Here is a 19,764-nt window from a genome sequence, read left to right as displayed (position 1 = left end):
TTCAGTCTGTGACTCCCTCTCTCTGACCCTCCCCTGCTCACGCTGTCTCCCTCTCTCTCTCTCTCCTAGAAATAAATAAAACATTTAAAAAAATATATTAAAAAAATGTTTTTATTTATTTCTAGGAGAGAGAGAGAGACAGCATGAATAGGGGAAGGTCAGAGAGAGGGAGATACAGAATCTGAAACAGGCTCCAAGTTCTGAGCTAGCTGTCAGCACAGAGCCCAACGTGGGGCTCGAACCCACGAACTGTGAGATTATGACCTGAGTTGGAAGTCGAATGCTTAACCGACTGAGCCACCCAGTCGCTCCGAGGATGTGTACATTTTTAAATACAGGCCCCTTTTGGAAGTCCTCTGCTTTGGTTAGTCTAATGTGTGCTGAGGGTTAGATTTGGATCCTGCACTTTGGGTAGGAATCCCACAGGGTGGTCCTCCTATCAGCACCCATAGAAGGCACAGGTGGTGGCTTGTTAGCAGGTTATCATCCTGGTAAGTTGCTCCTTTGTGAAGTTACTACTTTTCCATTTGTAATAAGTATCTAGTGAGGAGTGACTCTGAGTCCATAAATATCCTATATTTCATGGAACTTTTCCTTTCTGGTTTTAGAGCCAAGGTGCAAGTAGAAGCCCTTACAGTCCTCCTTCCTCTATCCATTCATTCTTTTATATTTTATGGATGCATTGGGAGACCTGAGGATAAGTGACATACTTATAAGTACTATTTATTGAAAACCTACTTGGATGGATATATGTATATATATTTTTTTAATGTTTGTTTTGAGAGAGAGCAAGGAAGGGACTGAGAGAGAGAGTAGGAGAGAGAGAATCCCTGCTGTCAGCACCGAGCCAGATGTGGGACTTGAACTTCTTAACCATGAGATCATGACCTGAGCCAAAGTTGGATGCTTAACTGACTAAGCCACCCAGTCACCTCTGGATATTTTGTAGTAGATTGCCTCAAATTGAAAAGATGGCAGAACTTGGAAAGTGGTTATAAGTGAGGGAAAATCACAAATATATACACCATGATTTCAGCTGGATGTAAAGAACAAAACAAGTATAGAAGCAGAGGGCCTGAGGAAATAAGCCAAAATGCTAATGGTGTTTCTTCCATTGGTGGGATTGTGTGATTTTTTTTTTTTAAGATTTTGTTTTTATGTAATCTCTATGCCCCAATGTGGTACTTGAACTTACAACCCCAACATCAAGAGTCAAGCACTCTCCACTGACTGAGCCAGCCAGGTGTCCCAGGATTTTGTGATTGTTTTGTTCTTATTATAAACCATAATCTGTTTATAGCAAATTTTTTGAAAGAATGTTTTTAAATTTCTGATATATTTAGGGGCGCCTGGGTGGCTCAGTCGGTTGAGCATCCGACTTCGGCTCAGGTCATGATCTCACGGTTCGTAGGTTCGGGCCCCGCGTCGGGCTCTGTGCTGACAGCTCAGAGCCTGGAGCCTGCTTCAGATTCTGTGTCTCCCTCTCTCTCTGACCCTCCCCCACTCACACTTTGTCTCTCTCTGTCTCTCAAAAATGAATAAACATTTAAAAAAAAATTTCTGATATATTTATATAATTTCTATATGGGAAGCATAACATTTCTTCCTACTTGAATCTTATGAGCTAAAATTGTAGTGATACTATAATTCTTTGTGCTCATTTTTTCCACCACTTTGGCCAACCCCATCAAGTGAAAATGCCCCATGTTAACTTCTAGGTATTTCTAAATTGGAAGAACTTGTTTTGAAATCTTTCTTCATTTGTGTATCTTTGGATTCAGGTAATGAAGATTCAAAGGTACCTTCAGTAAAAAAGAAGCCTCTCTACACAGATGGATTTTCCAAACCTGGAAAAAATAAAAGAACTATAAACACTACTCCAAGTAAGTTTTGCACACAAAGAAACAAAGTAATAGTTGGCCCCTTCTGTCTAATGCCAGATAGGCGGTGCACCACAACAGCTGAAAGCTTGAATGCTGGAACTGGGTCTTGCATCCTCATTCTATCATCTTCTAACTCTGAGACCACCTGTTTCATCAGGTTGATACAGACATACCTGATATTGTGGCTTCAGTTCCACACCACAGCAATAAAGCAATTATTGCAGTAAAGTGAGTCAAATGAGTGTGTTCCCCCTGTGCATGTAAAAGTTAATGTTGACCCTGTACTCTAGTCTGTCAGGTGTGTGATAGCATTATGTCTCAAAACCATATACATATCTTAATTTAAAAATCCTTTAAATTTGCTTAAAAAATCCTTTAAAATTGCTTAAAAAATGCTAACCATCATCTGAGCTTTCAGTGAGTAGTAATCTTTTTGCTGGTGGAGGGTCTGGCCTTGGTATTGATGGCTATTGAATGATTGGTGTGGCAGTTGGCCTGGCTATGGCAGCTTCTAAAAATAAGAGAATAGTGCAGTTTGCCTTATCAGTTGACTTCCTTTCATGATTGACTTCTCTGTAGCATGCAATGAATGCTGTTGGATAATATTTTACCCATAATGGAGTTCTTTCAAAACTGGAGTCCATCTTCTCAAACCCTGCTGCTGCTTTATCAGCTAAGTTTATGGAATATTCTAAGTCCTTTGTTGTCATTTCAACAGTCTTCACAGCATCTTCACCAGGAGTAGGTTCCATCTCAAGAAGCCACTTTCTTACCCATAAGAAGTGACTCCTCACCCATTACAGTTTTATCATGAGATGGCAGCCATTCAGTCATTTGTATTTAGGCTCCATTTATTCTAGTTCTCTTGCTGTTTCCACATCTGCAGTCACTTCCTCCACTGCAGTTCCCTCAAAGTCATCCTTGTGGGTTGGAATCAGCTTCTTCCAAACCTGTGTTGATATTTTGATTACTTGCCATGAATCACAGATGTTTTTAATGGTATCTAGAATGGTGCATCTTTTCCAAAAGATTTTCAGTTTTGCCCAGGTCCATCAGAGGAATTTAAGTGTCTCTGGCAGCTATAGCTTACAAAATGTATTTCTCGGGGCGCCTGGGTGGCTCAGTCGGTTGGGCGACTGACTTCAGCTCAGGTCATGATCTCACGGTTCGTGGGTTTGTGCTGACAGCTAGCTCAGAGCCTGGAGCCTGTTTCAGATTCTGTGTCACCCTGTCTCTCTGACCCTCTCCTGTTCACACTGTCTCTCTCTCTCAGAAATAAATAAAACATTAAAAAAAAATTAAACAAAACAAAATGTATTTCTCAAATAGGACTTGAAAGTCTAAACGATTCCTTGATCCACAGGCTGCAGAATGGATGTTATGTTACCAGGCATTAAAATACCATTAATCTGGAGCACGTGGGTGGCTCAGTCACTTAAGCGGCTGGCTTCAGCTCCAGTCATGATCTCACGGCTGGTGAGTTCAAGCCCCGTGCTGAGCTCTGTGCTGACAGCTCAGAGCCTGGAGCCTGCTTCAATTCTGTGTCTCCCTCTCTCTCTGCCCCTCATGCTCTGCTTCTCTCTCAAAAATAAATAAGCATTAGGAAAAAAAAGAAAAAACCAAAATAACCATTAATCTTGTTGTATATCTCCCACAGAGATCTTGGTTGACCAGATGCATTGCCAATGAACAGTCACTCTTTTAAAGAAATCTTTTTTTTTTTTCCTGAGCAAGTACATCTCGACAGTGGGCTTAAAATACTCTGTAAATCATGTTGTAAACAGGTGTGATGTCATCTAGGCTATGTTCCATTTTTAGACCATAGGCAGAGTAAGTGTAGTATAATTTTTTTTTAATGTATGTTTATTTTTGAGAGAGAGAGTGCAAGTGGGGGAGGGGCAGAAAGAGAGAGAGACGCACAATCCAAAGCAGGCTCCAGGCTCTGAGCTGTCAACACAGAGCCCAATGCAGGGCTCGAACCCACGAACCAGGAGATCATGACCTGAGCTGAAATCGGATGCTAAACCAACTGAGCCACCACCCAGGCACCCCAAATTCTTAAAAGCCTAGCATTTTCACATGGTAAATAAGCATTGGCTTCAACTTCAAATCACTGGTTGCAGTGACTTGTTTTTTTTTTTTTAATAGAGAAAGCACAAGCAGGAGAGGGGCAGAGAAAGGGAGAGAGAGAATCCCCAAATAGGTTCTGTCCTGTCAGCATGGAGCCCAATGTAAGGCTTGAACTCAAAAACTGAGATCATGATCTAAGCTGAAATTAAGAGTCAGACACTTAACCAACTGAGCCACCCAAGCACCCCATTCAGTAACTTTTATTTTAGAGAGACAGAGCATCAGTGGGGTAGGTGCAGAGGGAGGGAGACACAGGATCCAAAGCACACTCTGAGCTGTCAGCACAGATCCCAATGGTGGAGCTCAAATTCACCCAACCATGAGATCATGACCTGAGCCAAAGTCGGACGCTAACTCACTGAGCCACAGAGATGTCCCGAAGTAACTTTTTTTTTTAATGTTTATTATTTTTGAGAGAGAGAGAAAGAGACGGAGCAGGGGAAGGTAGAGAGGGAGACACAGAATCTGAAGCAGGCTCCAGGCTGCTGTCAGCACAGAGCCTAATATGGGGCTTTAACTCACAAACTGCAAGGTCATGACCTTAGCTAAAGTCAGACACCTAACCAACTGAGCCACCCAGGCACCCCACCGCAGTTACTTCTAATGAGAGATTCAACCTGTCCTTTGAAGCTTTAAAGCCAGGCTTTGACCTCTGTCTAGGTATGAAAGTCCTAGATGACATTTTCCAATAGAAGGCTGTCTCATCTACATTGAAGATCTGTTGATAAGTGTAGCCACCTTCATCAATGATCTTAGCTAGATCTGGATACCTTGCTGCAGCTTCTCTGTCAGCATTTGCTGCTTTACCTTGTCATGACATGGAGTAAATATGAACCTCATGAACCAACCTCTGGTAGCTTCCAACTTTTTTCTGTAGATTCCTCACCTCTCAGCCTTCATAGAATTGACTGGAGTTAGGGCCTTGCTCTGGGTTAGGCTTTGGCTTAAGGGAATGCAGTGGCTAGTTTGATTTTTCTTTCCAGACCACTCACACTTTCTCCATATCAGTAAAAAGGCTGTTTTGCTTTATCATACATCTTTTCATTGGAGTAGCACTTTTAATCTTCAAGAACTTTTCCTTTGCATTCACAACTTGGATAATTGGTGCAAGAGGCCTAGGTTTCAGCCTATCTCAGCTTTCAACATGCCCTCATCACTAATCTTAATCACTTCTAGTTTGTAAAGTGAGAAGTATGCAATTCTTCCTTTCCCTTAAACACTTAAAGGTCATTTGTGAGGTTATTGGCCTAATTGTTGTGTCTTGGGAAATAGGGAAGCCCAAGGAGAGGGAGATTGGGAACTGCTGGTTGGTCGAGCAGTCAGAATACATACATTTATTAAGTTTGCCATCTTATATGGGCACAGTTTGTGATGCCCCAACTGTGCCCCAAAAACAATTACAGTAGTAAGATCAAAGATTGCTGACCACACATCACCATAACAAATACTGCAATAATTACCAAAATGTGACAGAGACACAAAGTGAGCTAATATGGATGGAAAAATGATGCTTCACAGGGTTGCAAGAAACCTTCAATTTTTTTTTTTTTCAAGAGAATATTAAATCGTTTATTGATTACACATGATAATGGATGATACACAAGCTTTAATCCCATCTATAATTTTATCTGATACCATGATTCAATTTAGATATATTGCATAGGATGTGCCAACAATCATATTAATAACCAAATAAACTCCAGGACTTTGCTTGGGTGACCCTTTTAACGGTGAACTCCAGGTCACAACACATTAACTATCAGTTCAACCACACCAATGTTTGTGGAGACAATGGATTCTGTGCCCAAGCAGGTTGCAAATAAAATTTCAAATGGAACCTGGCATCACCCTGAAGGAATTCTAACTTCACACTGTTGGGGTAGTTTACCAAGATGGCTTCAGAGTAGACTAACTTTACACAGCACATTTAAAAAAAGACACATTTATTCAGCGTCATGATCAGACTATTACATTTAGCAATCAACAGCATGGGTGCAAAAAAAAAAATCTACATTAAAACCCTTTGTTGGAATGCTTTACACTTTCCACAGAACAGAAACTAAAATAACCTGTTATACAATTAGTCACAAATACAGTCCTCGAGTTTTTTGCCCATACACATGAGTATTGTCTAAAACATGTCTTCTTTGTAGCAGCTAGGCCCTGCCACCACTGTGCTTGGCTGAGTTCACAAATCTGTTGTAACCTGTAGCTTCCCTGTCACTTCTCTGGCTCTCCTCTCCTGCTAAGCTTTGTTTCCTGGCAGTAATTAAAACCTTCTGCCACTGCCATAGCTACTGCTGCTGCTGGAACCGCCATAGCCACCTTGGTTTCGTGGAAACCTTCAATTTTTAAAAGCAAAACAAAACCCAGTATTTGTGAAAGGCAATTAAAGTACAGTACCACAAGGTATGCTTATATATAGATTGAGACCAAATTACCTAACATAGCAACTAGCATGTAGCAGGTATTCAGTAAATACCTGAGAATGAATAAAGTACTTGGCACAATTGCCCACCTTGTAATTTTTTTTCTCAATTTATTTAAGTAATCTACCCCCAGCATGGGGCTTGAACTCATGACCCCCAGATCAAGAGTCGCATGTTCTACCAACTGAGCCAGTCAAAGGTCCCTAAATTTGTTTCTCAGTTGTAAGTTTAAGGGACTCCCTATCTAAACATGTAATTAATTGTTCTCTATTGCCCAGTACATAGAATGTTGAGTATTATATGTTTACAGTACTCAGAATGCTGCTCAATATATATTAAAAAGGTATATAATTGATCAGAATATTTTTTTAATTTTTTATATGTATTTTATTATTTTTACTTTTTTTTTTTTTTTTAGTAATCTCTACATTCAACATGTGGCTTGAACACATGACTTTAAAATCTCTAACCAGCGTCCCTAGAATATTTTTAATCAGAAGAGCACAAAGCAGGGGTCAGCCAAGTACTGCCCACCCTGGCCTGTCTTAACACCCTTAAGCTAAGGGTTATAAAAATAAATGTGTGTGTGTGTGTGTGTGTGTGTGTGTGTGTGTGTATAAAGATAGAGATCATACCATATGTGGCCCCAAAGACAAAAATATTTACTGTCTGACCCTTTACAGAAAAGGTTTGCCAAACCTTGCTATCAAACTTTCTAAGCATTATAAAATGTCAAATTTATGATTAAGGAAAGGCTGTCATTTGATTCATTGGTGAGGGGAGAGGACAAACATGTTACTCTTATTCTCTGGATTAAACCAAAATGTCAGGAGTGAAATCGACAATGGCAAAATGGTGTTTGATAGGTTATGAGATGAGTATAATTTATCCCTGATTTTCCAAGAACTAAAAGATTTGAAATTAAAATTTTAGCAACAATGATGTTGAAGTTGACAGGGATGCAGAGAAGAAAATAAGTGTTAACAAAGACAAAGGGAAGGTGAATAAATGGGTTTGTCTTGTTATTAATTTTCATATTTTGGGGAACATTCTAGATTTTAAGAAGCTTCATGAGGCTCGTTTTAAGGAAATGGAGTCCATTGATCAATATATTGAGAGAAAAAAGAAACATTTTGAAGAACACAATTCATTTAATGAACTGAAGGTATGCTGATAAAATTGTGTACTTTTATTTTTTATTATTTTTAAGTAATCTCTCCACCCGACATGGGGCTCAAACTCACAACCCCAAGATCAAGAGTTGCATGCTTTACCAAGTGAGTCAGCTAGTGCCTCTAAAATTATGTTAATGGTACTGATTTTAATGTTGGTACCGTAGCTAATACAGCCAGCTTTTTATTACTCTACCATTGAAATGGATTTGAGTTTAATGTATATTTATTATCTGAAATTGCTTCCCCCCACCATAAAAATTTTCAAAACTCTCTAAGTAAAACAGGGAGACCTCACTATAAAGAATGAATTCCAGAGGCGTCTGGGTGGTTCAGTTGATTAAGCGTCCAACTTTGGCTCAGGTCATGATCTTGCGGTTTGTGAGTTGGAGCCCTGCGTCAGGCTCTGTTCTAACAGCTCAGAGCCTGGAGCCTGCTTTGGATTCTGTGTCTCCATCTCTCTGCCCTCCCCTATTCGCGCTCTCGCTCTCTCTCCTCTCTCAAAAATAAACAAACATAAAGAGAATGAATTCCAAAGTGCCAATAAGTTGTTCTGTCTTCAACATTCACACATTGTGCTTATTATCTTTGTTGAGGACGGACTGATTCATGGGCGAAGCCATCTTCTTTCTCTGTATCTAACCTAAAGGAAAAAGAATGGCTTGCAATGGCCAACTTAAGGCTTCCTGATAACTGAGCTTCCCGGGGGCCCCTTTGTCCAGGTTTTGCTGGACTCCAGGTCCCTTCATGTAAGAAAAGGTGAAGAAATCAACCTTGAAGTTGAGTTACCAGAGCAATGAGTCGATAACTTCCTGTTATTGTCTTACATGGTATCTGGTATAAAAGAGGTGCCACTGAGAGGGCCGGGAAACATTTTCGAATTTAAGAATACATACAACCTACTTATTTCTCAAAAATAATTGGAGGTAATCTGTGGTATTACAACACAAAACAGTATAAAATTGATTTAAAAGGGGCAGAACAAGATGGGTGCTTCGGTGGCATCTGACTATCAGTAACTCCGTGTTGAGTTTTCTGATACAAATGCCAATAGAGAAACACATTGGGTGATGAATTTAAAAATTTTTTTAAAAGGGCGCCTGGGTGGCTCAGTTGGTTAAACATCCAACTTCAGCTCAGGTCATGATCTCAGTTGGTGAGTTCGAGCCCCATGTCAGTCTCTGTGCTGACACTGCAGAGCCTGGAGCCCACTTTGAATTCTGTGTCTCCCTTTCTCTCTGCTCCTCCCCTGCTTACACGCTGTCTCTCTCAAAAATAAATATTAAAAAAAAGTTTTAAACCATAAACTTCTTAGTGAGAAGCTGAATCTACAGTAAGAAACATTCACTTAAACTATGAAACCACTGTTACATAGTCGAAGATATTGTTGATCAACCAGCTAGTAACGACAAAGCCAAGCCATTGCATTTGAATGCCTCCATCTAACAGTGTGGGTGGAGAATCAGAGAAAAGATACTCAGTATGCCCATAACATTATCTTAAATTTTAGCAAGGGCCAGGTATCACTACATTCACCGTTGAATCCTGGACAGGAGGTCCATACTGATCATTTACAGAAAGTAAACATCTAGTTCCTTTGTTCTGCACATGCAGGAGCTGGCTGCAAATATGTCTGCAGCAAGGCCACTCATTTTCCTTACCATGAAACTAGGTCTACTTAAGTACTTGATTGAAAGCCAAGTTTTCTATAATACTACATAATATGAGTAAGTGAATTTTCCAGGTAAAAATTAAGGGCAGAACAACTACCTCAATCATAAACTTGAGTGTAGCCCTGAAGATGTGTTGAATACATGAGCAAATTATTTTTTACTGATGCCCCATCTGAATGAGTTTAGTTCTAAAATCTCATGTCCACTCTCCACTGTAGAAGGAATAGATCTATCACCATAGCTGATAGGAAGTTTTTCTTGACAGTAGACATGTTTTGGGATTGATCACTGGATAGTCTAGGATAATAATAAATAAGCAGAGATCCTAGACAGAATCTTGACTTTGATGATTAAGCAGTGAGACCTATTTGACTTAGTTACCAAAGGCTTTCTACAAATATCGGAAACATTGTGGGGCGCCTGGGTGGCTTAGTCGGTTAAGCATCCAACTTTCGCTTAGGTCATGATCTTGCGGTTCGTGGGTTCGAGCCCCGCGTCGGGCTCTGTGCTGACTCCCAGCTCAGAGCCTGGAGCCTGTTTCAGTCTGTGACTCCCTCTCTCTCTGACCCTCCCGTGCTCACGCTGTCTCTCTCTCTCTCTCTCTCTCTCTCCTAGAAATAAATTAAAAAAAAAAATTTAAAAAAAAATTAAAAAATAAAAAGAAACATTGTGCGCCAAGATGTTTGTTTATTTTACCAATAGTAGAAATGATGAAATCTTAAAATCTTTTTTAATATGATGTGGAAAAATTCCAACTGAATTGTCATTTCTTTGGTCAGTATATGTTTATATGTTATAATTGGCTGGGGTTTTTTGGTGAATTTATTTTCTCAAATTTTATGCAGTCATCCATTTATATTAATGCTATATCATGAATACTTTCCTACAGTTTATCTTTTAACTATATTAATGGTGTCTTTTATCTTGTGAAAGTTTTTTTTTTTTTTTAAGTTAAATTTATCCACCTTTTCCTTTTAAGGGTCTGTTTTTTTGCTATGCCCATCCTGTTTCAAAGTCATAAAAATGACCGCTTTTATTATTTTCCTCTGTGTTTAATCCTTAATCCACATTTTTGTGTATAGGTATGACTGGGCTCTTTGTTAGGACCAAAGAGAATTTTTATTGATAAAAGAAAGGAACTGGTTACATGCATTGCTAACAACATGAACTAGTACTATTAGAATCAGTGGTATAATATTGTACCTGAAGAAAAAGTCAGAAAGATTGGTTAGGGCTAGTAGAATCATTTCTACATTATAAGTTGCATTATAAGTTGTTCAAACAAAGACGTAGAGTTGATGGTCCTGACACCAGGTGAACTGTGAGGAGACACAGGGTGGGAACTGGGAATCTTGGCAGACAGGTAGAAGGCAGCAAAACAGTGTGGTTAAATAGAAGAGTGTGCCTGTTACATCTAACCTGGGCTCTCGGCTTAAGGTACAGATGTGTACTTACTAAATATTTTGGTTTTAACTTTGTCTCACATTGGAATCTCTTCTGCTTGTATGTTGAGGTGAGAAGTTAACATAATTCTCTTGCTGCTTGTATTTCCTAAGATATAATGAACATTTTTCTGTCTTAACAATTTAAGTAGTCTGACCACTGTTGTCAGTTAACAAAGCTGTATTTCTTCCGCTGGCAACACAGCTTAAACTAGTGATGGGAAAACCTTGTTATTCTGTGTGCCTTGACAATATCTAAAGAGATCGGGCATGAGGACCCTTCCCGCCATTTCAAAGGGAGCATTTCCCTCCGTCCCTCATTTGTTTTTTGTTTTATAATTTTTTATTTTTAATCTTTACTTTTGTGAGTAAGACAGAGTAAGTGTAAACAGGGGAGAGACAGACACAGAATCTGAAACAGGCTCCAGGCTCTGAACTGGCTCTCAGCACAGAGCCCGACGCGGGGCTCAAACCCACAAACCATGAGATCATGACCTGAGCCGAAGTCGGACGTTTAACCGACTGAGCCACCCAGGTGCCCCTTGTTTTGTTCTTAAAGAACTTTAAGAAACCACTAGAGAGTAGTGGGGGTAGGGGTGGAGTTAGTTGTAGATTCCACATGCTAATTATATAATAGGTGGTTCTTCAAGTTTATTGAGTAAACTGCATATCACCTTCTCAGAGATACCACATGTCCAAGAGAAGCTACTTATCCTCCTTTCTGGCCACAGGGGACTATTTAGCCACATTCTCTAGTCAGATTAATACCTGGCTTCATGGCAGCTTGGAAAGGCTTTCTGTCACACATTACTCAGCACAACCAGAAGTTACTCCTAACTCAGTTATCATAGCAATACAGGTGCAAGGCAGTGCCCAGCCCACCTGTCAGTTAGGAATAGGATAAGGTGGTGAGAAGGAAAGCTAACAAGTGGGGTTAAAAGTGGGGATGTAACAGAGGAATGAATGGGGGTGCTCTGGAGACAACACTAAGAAGCCAAACTTGAACAAGTATCTTTCTTCAGAAGCCGCCCGTCACTAAGGGAATGGTGGTGACCCCAGTTCCTCTCCGGGGAAGATTCCCTGTGGCTTGTACTCCTACCAGCCAGCGCCGCTCACAGGGCCGGCCCTCCGGGGCCGCAGGCCGCAGCACCTTGTGCGGGAAGGGGCCCACCAAGCGTCCTGTTCTATCAGCAACTAAAATGAACGTCAGGTAAGAAGAGCTCCAAAATATAATCAAGGACAAGGTCTCAAAGCTTTACTGCTTCCTATACGTTTCAGGTAGATGACATCAAATTTGTTTCTATCTTGATGAAAAAGAAGGCAAAGAGGATCAGAAGAGAAAGATCAACAGATGGTTTTTATAAGTTCTAATCTTTTTTTCTTTATATTTGTGTTCCGTATTCTTTTATCGAATTTCTCTAAGCTCACATTTGGTCCATAAAAGATATAAATGGATATTCATTTTATTAGTTCAATGCATGCCTGTACAGATCTCTAAAGAGAAATTTTTTCATTGACTTAAATGTAAAGTTGAAGCTAAATTCCTACAGAAAGTCTCTCAGTGCAGTGAACTAAATTGATTCGTCCTAAAGTAGAAATATTGTAACCCATTGATTGGGGACTGCAGTGTCACATCTATCATGCCTTATTGATCCCTGTATTTTCTTGTGCCTTTCCTGATAGCAAGAGAGCCACCAATTATAACTATCACAGAGATGAAGATGTTCAGGCCCCTTTTCTTTAATACAAAAACATTGTTTTTGGTTTGTTTTTTTTTTAAGATTTTATTCTTAATAATCTCCACACCCAATGTGGTGTTCAAACCCACACCCTGAGATTAAGAGTCACACACTCTACCAAATGAGCCAGCCACGTATCCCTGTTCTCTCCTTTTTCAAGGGCATTTGCAGTATCTAATAGACCTGGTGCCTGGAAACACTTCCCCCAACCCATGAACTACTTGGCAGTTCTGATTGTATTTAATACTACTTAAGAACCACATGGTCAGGGGCAAGTCCTTGCTACACTGCAGTGTCTTAACAGTGCTATAGAATGTTTTGTAATAATTTAGAGTGTGGATTCAGGATTACCACTACATCTTTAGTTAGAAGTCCAGAGGGTCTTGTCTGTTAAACCCCACCACCATGTCTACTTATATCTGTCATTTCTGAATTTCATTGAATCTAAGACCCTATCAACCAGAGGTTCACCATTATCTTCTGAACCACTAAGAAAAATCACTGCCAGGGCGCCTAGGTGGCTCAATGGGTTGAGTGTCCAACTCTTGGTCTCAGCTCGGGTCATGATCTCATGTTTTGTGAGTTCGAGCCCTACATTGGTCTCTGTGCTGATGATGCAGAGCCTGCTTGCGATTCTTTGTCTCCCTCTCTCTTCTGCCTCCCCTCCTATAGTGCTCTCTTCCTCTCAAAAATAAACATTTAAAAAAAAATCACTGCCAGCTATGATGTGTTGCTAATTATTAAACATATCTCGATTTCAGACATTAATATAGAAAATATGCATCATAGAAACAATGAAATACCTTTATGGCAATTTGCTAGAAGTAGAAAATGGGCTATGTACAATTCAATGAATGGCATTCTTCTAGGAAGATGTAAGATCTGTTCCCATCAGTTACTTGGCATAGCAGTCTCCTGTTCCCTCTGATTTGCCATCTTCAGGTGGAGAAAGTACTCCCTAAACTGTAACTTGAGCCCCACAGGCAGCTCCTTTGAGCTTTGCCTTGTCCTGTTTTTGGCCAAGGCAAGGAAAGCAGAGAATATAAAACCATATTTTACCAAAAAGGTTGACAAATGATTTGCTTTAGTATCAGTGTTTTCAAATGTTTATTCTGCAAAAGAGGTTCATTCACATAAGTATTTATTGAGCCCTTTTGCTCTTTGGTGATGGATAGGTGTGTGTTTGATACAAGTTACTCTTGACATAAAGCACTAATATCTTGTACTCCACTGTCCTGTTTAGGTTTTCAGCCACTACCAAAGATAATGAGCATAAACGGTCATTGACCAAGACTCCAGCCAGGAAGTCTCCACATGTGACCATGGCTGGGAGTACCCCAAAAGGCCAGGCTGTGCTTCAGACATGCAAGCTGAAGACCACAAAGGGGAATTCTGCTTCTGGTAAAACAGAACAAAAACTTTGTTTCATCTTTAAGCCATGTAACTTCCTGAAATTAAGTATTATATCTTTTTACTTAAAGCTTTTCCATATCCATAAAAACAAAAGCAAAAATTTTACTATGGCATATTTTTCATTTTATATTGGTGAGGAAAAAACCAACCCCAAAAACAAAAAAAAAAAAATAAAAAAAAAAAAAATTATCTGCCAGAGGACTCCCTCTTGTCTACAAGGAGTCCTAAGATGCTAACCCTCCCTGAAGAGCATTCAGTCCCGTTCCAGACTCAGGGATTAGGAGGAGGATCAGGGTATTCATTACAGCCTCTGGTCCTCCGGGACTCTGAAACTAACAGGATCCCGGAATTCATGAAATAAATGCCACACTATGGGCCAGTAGATAGTGAGCCAGAATAAGCCATGTAGATATTCTTCAACACACAGTCTACTTAATTAGTACCTACAATGACCAGTTGGTTTTCAACAGAATACTGCAATAGCAGTATGAAATTCAAAAAAAAAAAAAAAAAAAAAAACCCACCAACAAGCAGATTGAGGCTTGTATTAGAACAGAGTATGTCAAGATTCTCACAAGAGTCCTCCTGAAGAGCCTTGATCACAAAGAAAGGGCTGCCAGCTTCCCTGAGACTAGAGCAATCCAGCAGGAGCTTTACAGTAATAATCAGTGGGGAGACTCTTGAGAATTTCTCGATACCTTAAAGATAGTGAGGCTGACAACTACATTTTAAAAGAGTTCAAAATGGTGGGGACAGTTAAGTTTATGATTCCTCCTCTAAATGAACTCTTTAATTCCCATTCTGTTAATTTACATCAGCAAGCAAACATTCCATATGACATCATATTTTGTTGTTGTTGTTAAATGTTTATTTTGAGAGAGCGCAAGCAGGGGAAGGGGTAGCGAAAGGGGGACAGAGGACCCAAAGCTTGTTGTGAGCTGACAGCAGCAAGCCGGATGTGGGGCTCAAACTCACGAACCACGAAATGATGACCTAAGCCAAAGTCAGATGCTCAGTTGAACCATCCAGGCACCCATCCACATAATATTCTAAATCTTCTTACAGTGTGGAACAAAAGGGACTGGGCAGAGGGCAGTGCTAAAAATTGAGTGGACCTGGCTAAGAAACGACTGTGTTATTTTACAGAGAGCTGGCGTCAACTGAGTAGCAGCCACTTACCTCATAATGAGAATGGACTCACAAATGCTCACAGATAAAAACATGAGGCAGAAACTAAATGTTCACCATATTCTGAGCTTTCTCCTCATGGTAATTCAGGGGTGTCTCCAGTTAGGGTGGCATAGTTCTTCCCCCAACTATCAGAAAGTTTTTCCTTATGTAAAGGAAATAAAATTATATGATTCTTTTTTTCCTATGATTTGCTTCATTCACTCAGTATGTTTCAAGAACCATCCATTTTGATAAATTAGCTAAAGTTTGTTCATCTTCACTAGTATGGAGATACTTCAACTTATCTGTGTTAACTGCTCATGGACATGTGGATATTTCCAACTTTTGTTTTTACGCATAGTGTTAGTACCATTCTTATTAACCATGTCTCCCATACACGTACAAGAGCTTCTGCAGACACAGGGTGGACTGCTGGTTCACAGGGCTGCAGATGGCCACTGTACAGGTTGAACTGTACCCATTTAAATTCTCATCAGCATTGTGGACAGCCCCAGTGTTTTCCCCACCACCACCGGCACCTGGTAGTGACACAGTGGGATCACTTAAGCACAGGGGTTTTGTGCTTCTCTGGTTTAAGTGGGTGGTCCTAGATCAGATCCTGGTTGTTTATTCATATATACGTGCAAGTGCTAACATAGGACAATAGCCTAAGTATAGCCTGTGATGGGAAAGAATTATAAAATGTGCCCAACTGTAGCAGATATTTGGCTGAGTCCTACCATCTTGGTATATTAACTTTATGGTATGAGAATTCACATTTTTAAATAACTTTTATTAAAAAACTAGAGCCACAGATATTTTCATCTGTATGTGATAAGGTTCCTTGCAGACTTTATATCTGTTTATGTGAATGAAAATGTTACTACTAATATATAATATTTTTAAGTGGTAAATAATATCAGGGACCCAGACTGAAAATTTACCCAGTTTTTTAAGACCGGATTTTCAATACCCAGCTGATCCTAGGAAATACCATAATAATGAGACTATTCAGGGAGCTGGTCACAAGAGAAGCAAATCTCAGTGGTTAGCTTTCCTAGGCTATTCTTTTTTCCCCTTTTCCTTTTTAACCCTACATGTTTGAGACTATTGATATAGATTATATTCTTAACATTGAGAAGTGGTACTTCAATAAAAAACTTCATAGACCTTTGTTCTAATTAAGCCCTGGGATTTTGTTCTTTGGTTTTGTAGTTGTTACCCCATTCAAGTTGACAACTGAGGCAGCGCAGACTCCAGTGTCCAACAAGAAACCAGTATTTGATCTCAAAGCAAGTCTGTCTCGTCCCCTCAACTACGAGCCACACAAAGGTATGTGGGAATATGCCGAGATAGAAGATGTGCAAAGACTTAAGTTTAAATAGTTGTGCAAATCTGAGGATGTGAAAGATTCCCATACTTGAACACCTAGAATTCCTTCCACTAGGGCCCATACCACTCAGCAAATACTAAGCAATTGATTCACTTACATTTTTGTTAATCAAAGACATAACTTCTAAGCAGTGTTCTGGCAAAGAAATAAAATATCAGACAAAATCAAGAAACTTGGAAATTGGTCTATGGGTAAATAAATGTTTTCTTTACAACTTTCAAATGACTCCATGCTGGAATCTACCAATTCAACAACCTTTTTTTTTTTTTTTAACGTTTTATTTATTTCTGAACGAGAGAGAGAGACAGCGTGAGCAGGGGAGGGTCAGAGAGAGAGCGAGATAGAGAATCTGAAACAGACTCTAGGCTATGAGCTGGCTGTCAGCACAGAGCCTGACACAGGGCTCGAACCCATGAATCTTGAGATCATGACCTGAGCTGAAGTCGGATGCTCAACTGACTGAGCCACCCAGGCGCCCCTAACAACCTGGGACCTTTATTGGACATATGAATGCCCATATAAATTGGGCATATATTAAAGTATTTGTGTATCTATTTAAAATAGCAGTACTTAATGTGATCTTTCAGTGATTCTAAAATTTAAACAATAAGACTTCCCACAAACCATGTTTTTCCAATAGTGTTTAAATTACTAAACAAATCTTAATTAGAGGTAAGTCAGTTGTAGTCCCAAAGCAAAACTACTTTCCTCTCATCCCACAGCTCACCCTCCCATATGTGGCCCTAGCACCTCTATCTACTGAATTGTCAGGGAGAAACCTAGGGGCTCCTCACTCTCTCAGACCCCATGCCTAGTGCATCAGCTGGTCATTTCAGCTCTACCTCTGATACAGATCTTTGACCCCAAATATTTTCATCCTCCACTGCAAGTCCCTTTCATCCAGGTTGTCATCATCTCTTGGGGACTTGTAGAATAGCCTCTTGGTCCCACTCCAACCTGAAAAACAGATCAGAGCATGTCACTGCTTTGCTCAGAACCTCCTAAGGGTTCTCATAATTTCCCCAAGTTGATTATCACCTCCTCTCCAGAGTTTGTGCCAATAACACTGGTATTTAACCTCCTCAGACAGACTGAACTCATTCCCACCTCTAGGTATTTGAACTTGTTATCCCTCTGCTCCACCTGGAATACTAGTCCCACCGGCCTTTGGACAGCTTGCTCCCTTGTTTTAATGCAGCATCCTCTCAACTGTCACCAACTCAGAGGGCTTACCTCCCTTGCCTCCCCCACTGTTTTCTATTTCTTCATAACTTGTACTCTACCTGATACATGTTACCTGACTATAATCCACTTCTACCACTGGAGAGTAAGCCCAAAAGAGCAATGATTTTTGACTGCTTAGTTCACTGCTACATCCCCAGTACTCAGAAAAGTTCTTAGCACATATCAGGTGCTCAGAAAGTATTTAGGCAATAGCTCTGGCCACCAGTAATTTCTACAACAACAGAAAACCTGGCTTAGAGTTTCATCTGTGCTGCTTAGTATTTTTATACCCTAGATAAGTCACTTAGTTCCTTAAGGAAAGGAAAAATAAATACTATGTCAGCAGTTACTAAAAGGATCAAATGAGGGGTGCCTGGGTGCCTCAGTCAGGTAAATCTCTGACTTGGGCTCAGGTCATAATCTCACTCATGGATTTTGAATTTGAGCCCAATACCGGGCTCTATGCTGACAGCTCAGAGCCTGGAGCCTGCTTTGGATTCTGCCTCTCCCTCTCTCTCTGCCCTTCCCCCTTCTTGCACTCTATCAAAAATGAACATTAAAATTTTTTAATTTTTATTTTCAATTTTTTAAAGGATCAAATGGTAAGATGGGTGTGAAGATCTTTTTCATAAAATGGGAAACTGCAGGGTCACCTGAGTGGCTCAGGCAGTTAAGCATCAGACTTTTAGTATTGGCTCAGGTCATGATCTTGGGGTTTGTGGGTTAGAGCCCAGAGTTGGGCTCTGTGCTGACAGTGAAGAACCTGCTTGGGACTCTCTCTTTCCCTCCCTCTCTCTGAAAATAAACTTTAAAAGGGGGTGGGGGGAGAATTGCAAATAACAATCTTTGGCACTCAGAGAAGTATACAAATAAAGTAAAAGTATACTCATTTGGAAATCTGGTCCCAGTTCTAAAGCTAACAAAGTAGTCCCACTCATTCCATTCCAAATACTTTTTACTAGCTGACAGTAATAACATACTGCATAGATGAAATACTACCTTATAATGTTAAATACATAAAACAACCTTGGGACAAACTACTTGGTTGTGATGACTTTTGTTAATGTGCTGTGTAATCGGATTTAGTATTAAGATATTTTGGGGGGCACCTGGGTGGCTCAGTCGGTTAAGCGTCCGAGTTTGGGTCAGGTCATGATCTCACGGTTCGTGGGTTCCTGCCCCGTGTCGGGCTCTGTGCTGACAGCTATTTCAGAGCCTGGACCTGCTTCTGATTCTGTATCTCCCTCTCTCTCTGACCCTCCCCTGCTCGCTTGCTCTCTCTCTCTCAGAAATAAGTGAAACATTAAAAAAAAATGTTTTTGTAGTATTAGGACTATCTGTGACTTTCCAAGGATTAAATAGTTGGACATAATTTTATTTTTAGGGGGAAAATGCAATTTCTATCTGTGGAATATGAAATTAAAGCTAATAGAATTATACTGGCAAATATCTATAAAAACAAAGTAAAAATATTGGTAATGAGCAAGTAGTCCCAGATAGAATAAAAATGGGAATATAAATACAAGAATCTTCTTAAATCTTTGTCTCTCCTAAACTAGGAAAACTGAAACCATGGGGACAAGCTAAAGAAAATAATTCTCTGAAGGAACATGTAAACAGAGTTAGCTTCCACAAGAAAACTTACAAACAACCTCCTCTCCAGACTAGGTGAGTACATAATTATGCAGGTCTATAGTTCTTTTAATGTTGAAAGACTACAGACAAAAAGAAAGCCTCTGAGGGACAGAAAGTTTGAGTAATAGTGGTATTTAAGAAGAGTAGTAGTAGAATCACATATAGAACTGCCTAAAGGTATATGTGCTTAGGCCCCACCACAGTGGTTTCTCATTCGGTAAGTGGGAGGTGGGGCCAAAGTAACCACACTGTTTCCAAAGCTCTATAGGTGATACAGAAGGGGACCCTGCTCTCGTACAGGACCCGCTGGCCCAAACAGTGCACCTGGACCTCCCTCCAGCCACCATTCCAAGTGCCCAGACCACCAGATAGATGTAAATTCTTCACTCCCAAGGAAACCAGGCTTACTAGGCTTCAAGGCCCTACACTAGATAGAGGAAATCCCAGAATGATCCTAAGAG

General features: G+C 40.1%; 2 protein-coding genes across 6 annotated transcripts in view; one reads left to right on the top strand and one right to left on the bottom strand.

Moving 5' to 3' along the window:
• Nucleotides 1-19,764, top strand: part of NUSAP1 (nucleolar and spindle associated protein 1) — a 46,858-nt gene that overhangs the window by 25,403 nt on the left and 1,691 nt on the right. For 3 of the 5 annotated variants that reach the window (XM_077764638.1, XM_077764634.1, XM_077764633.1), the window contains exons 5-10: nt 1,782-1,883; nt 7,498-7,607; nt 11,752-11,939; nt 13,712-13,869; nt 16,267-16,383; nt 19,228-19,336. In XM_077764638.1, the coding sequence (XP_077620764.1) occupies nt 1,782-1,883; nt 7,498-7,607; nt 11,752-11,939; nt 13,712-13,869; nt 16,267-16,383; nt 19,228-19,336 (784 nt within the window). The remainder of the gene's footprint in view (nt 1-1,781; nt 1,884-7,497; nt 7,608-11,751; nt 11,940-13,711; nt 13,870-16,266; nt 16,384-19,227; nt 19,337-19,764) is intronic. The other 2 variants (XM_077764636.1, XM_077764635.1) reach the window with 1 other exon arrangement.
• The window catches only part of NDUFAF1 (NADH:ubiquinone oxidoreductase complex assembly factor 1), a 30,278-nt gene continuing 27,226 nt past the window's right edge, over nt 16,713-19,764 (bottom strand). The window contains exon 6 of the mRNA XM_077764642.1: nt 16,713-17,401. The gene's annotated coding sequence lies outside the window, so the exon portion shown is untranslated. The remainder of the gene's footprint in view (nt 17,402-19,764) is intronic.

This window comes from Crocuta crocuta, unplaced genomic scaffold, assembly GCF_008692635.1.
Source record: "Crocuta crocuta isolate KB4526 unplaced genomic scaffold, BGI_CrCroc_1.0 scaffold102, whole genome shotgun sequence".
Taxonomy (NCBI): domain Eukaryota; kingdom Metazoa; phylum Chordata; class Mammalia; order Carnivora; family Hyaenidae; genus Crocuta; species Crocuta crocuta.
The sequence above is the reverse complement of the archived record's forward strand: the minus strand, read 5'-3'. Positions and strand labels throughout refer to the sequence as shown.